Here is a 2,830-nt window from a genome sequence, read left to right as displayed (position 1 = left end):
GGCAAAAATGTTTTCTCTAAATGATTTGCCATTTTTATATGGCTATGTTTATGCCTTAGCTTTCAAATTCAAGTGTGATTAATTCAAACGATAAGGAGCACATGACTCGATTGTTTTGATTGGTTTAGAGCTGTTCTAATTAGTTTACGTCTGTATGGCCAGACAACAGCAAGACATTATATTTCTGCACTTAAAAACTAAAATATACAATTTCCGTGCAAAATGGAAAAAAATATGTTACATTTTAATGACAACGATTACTTCCAATAATTTGTATAATTATAACGATATAAAATATACACGAGTATTTAATTTAATACTAAGTCTTTAAAAAAGTTATTTGAAGGAACATTTATATTTCTTTATGCTCCATTACGTTTTATTAAAAGAATAAAAATACATTAGAATTATTTTAATTCAATTAAATACTCTTTTTGTTAGAATTTAAAGATTAAACAGTTTCTTGAAAGACAATAAAAATACTTGAGTTAAATAATAATACACCAGTCAAAGCTACATCACTCACAAAAATGATATACTTTCCTTTTTATGTGTCCTGTATTGTATTCGTTTAAAAGCATATCTAAAGTCCTTGTTCAAGAATGTGTAGATGATAGGGTTGCAAGCCGAGTTGAGGTAGCCGAGCCACAACACTGTCTTCACTATTGTCGGATGGAACGTTCGCGGAGGAACCAGTGGCGTCAGAAGCTCTATCACAAAAAATGGTAGCCAGCACACAATAAAACAGCCCACAACTAAACCTAAAGTTCTTGCTGCTCGTTTGTCCTGAAGAATAGCAGGTGTCTTCTTGCTTTTGAGTGTGTTTAGATTTCTTCTCCTTGACAACTGAGCAAGCCGAACGGAAGTTAATTCACGTGTCTTCTTGGAAACATCAGGTTCGATTTCATTCTCTTCTTCAGTTGTTGTCTCCTCAATGGAAGACTTTAGATGCAAACGTCGAATCTGATTTTGCCGATGAAAGACTTCTGACTGAATGCTGCTTTGCCTTGAATATCGTGGATACCAAAGGATACTTGGTCTAGATGTGCTACTATCCGTCGACATTGACCTTAAACTAAATGAACACACAGAAGATCGAGTCATGTCTGACATGGTGGAATATCCTGACGAAGATGTACTTTCTATTGTCACAGTTGACAACTGTCTGGGACACTTGGGTATATCACGCATTTCAATATCAATAGAAGGCGTCCTTTCATTTGATTTGCCGCAAACTTCACCTTGTTTTATAGAAATCTCTGTTATTCCTGTATGAACTGTGTCGTCTTCACCAACGGTGTCGTCTTCACATTCATCATTGTCTTCATCACTAGATCCACATACACATTTGGTAGAAAGTTTTATTTGATTTTTTTCCATCAAACTTTTAAGCATGGCCTCTTGACTTTTTCTCCTTCCAATGAAATGGTTTGATCCAGGGCTTCTAATCCACTGTCGTTTTCGTAGAGCAGTTGTCCTATAAATTCTGAAATAAAAATATGTCATCAATAGAAGCGGCAAATAGAAAGCTCCGCATGTTGAAAAAATCGCATATCCTACTTCTTGAGATATTCTACATTGTATTTTTTCTTGGTATTCTTTTTCTTTCCATCCAAGAATTGGTGGCAAAGGTATCAAGAAAGAATATATCCAAACAGCACAGATAATCACAGCAACCCTTCGTGGTGATCTTTTTCTTGAATAATCTATTGGGTGCCCAATTGCTCGGTACCTATCATAACTAATGGCACATAGGTTAAGAATACTAGCTGTACAACATGATATATCCATTATAACCCAAAAGTCACAGGCAGTTTTCCCAAATGTCCAGAACCCTGAACTCTCAGACATCAAAGACAAGGGAGCTACAACGACTCCAACTAGGATATCACTCACAGCCAAATTAATTATAAAAATATTTCTCACTTTTCTTAGTCTTTTCTCGGTAACAATGGCAATAATAGTAATTACATTTCCAATAATGGTTAAAAATGTGATGACAGTCCCAAAACAAATAATAACAAATGACACAGTTTCATTATTCTCATTGCTAACATTTCCATGATAGGTTTGATTACTATCTACTTCACTCCAGTTTGATGGTATGTAATTACTATCTTCAACGCTAAGCGAAACATTCATCATAGTCAATAAGTTGAATCGATTCCAGTCATGATCTAACTATTGCCTACAGAATGCATCCACACTTTTATATAAGCATCGACCTCCGTCTAACACTGGAATGGCTTGGATCCTCGAGCCAATACCTCGAATTCATCGATTGTGTCCATCCCTCTGCTTCCCGGCCTGCCGCCTGATGTGTAATATTGGCTTAACAGATAATAACAACGGTGTTCTAGTAAGAACTCAGCGCGCTCAGAGCTGTACAGAACGTGTAATAGTGAGCGCTGCTAGCAAGCAGACCATGCGTGGTATTTCATTGGTTGTGTTATATCGTCTAAATATTTCAGTTTTTTTTTTATTACTTTGTAACCCACCCACCCCCGTATTGGAGGGTAAAGTGCCACTGATAAATGTAAAGCAACATTATTTCATACATAAAGGGACGATATCCTTATATTTTAATGAATTTAGAAATATACACAAATCAATATTAAATGACTTAATTTTTAATATATCATCAAAAATGAGCTTTGTATTTAATACGAAAAGCTGCTTGTGTTAAGAAGATGTGACGAATTTAACCTTCGTTTCACACGACTTAAGTCGAATGTAAATAATGGAACGTGCATGGCTGTTCCGTAGACATTAGGGAGAAAAAGAAAAACAACAGTACTTACATACTTGGAATCAAAATATATTTGTGTAC

At 35.4% G+C, this 2,830-nt stretch overlaps 1 protein-coding gene across 1 annotated transcript; it reads right to left on the bottom strand.

Annotated features, from left to right (window-relative positions):
* Positions 1 to 522: 522 nt before the first annotated feature.
* On the bottom strand, positions 523 to 2,164 carry LOC149794717 (5-hydroxytryptamine receptor 1A-like). The gene has a single exon (XM_089966225.1). It carries the CDS (start codon positions 2,143 to 2,145, stop codon positions 523 to 525), a length of 1,623 nt encoding a protein of 540 aa, XP_089822351.1. The 5' UTR covers positions 2,146 to 2,164.
* Between the last annotated feature and the right edge of the window lie 666 nt (positions 2,165 to 2,830).

Source organism: Sinohyriopsis cumingii, chromosome 7 (assembly GCF_028554795.1).
Source record: "Sinohyriopsis cumingii isolate HCF-2022 chromosome 7, ASM2855479v2, whole genome shotgun sequence".
Taxonomy (NCBI): Eukaryota; Metazoa; Mollusca; class Bivalvia; order Unionida; family Unionidae; genus Sinohyriopsis; species Sinohyriopsis cumingii.
The sequence above is the reverse complement of the archived record's forward strand: the minus strand, read 5'-3'. Positions and strand labels throughout refer to the sequence as shown.

Excerpts from the sequence above, each read along its gene's own strand:
- LOC149794717 (XM_089966225.1), bottom strand. The coding sequence starts at position 2,145 with ATGATGAATGTTTCGCTTAGCGTTGAAGATAGTAATTACATACCATCA.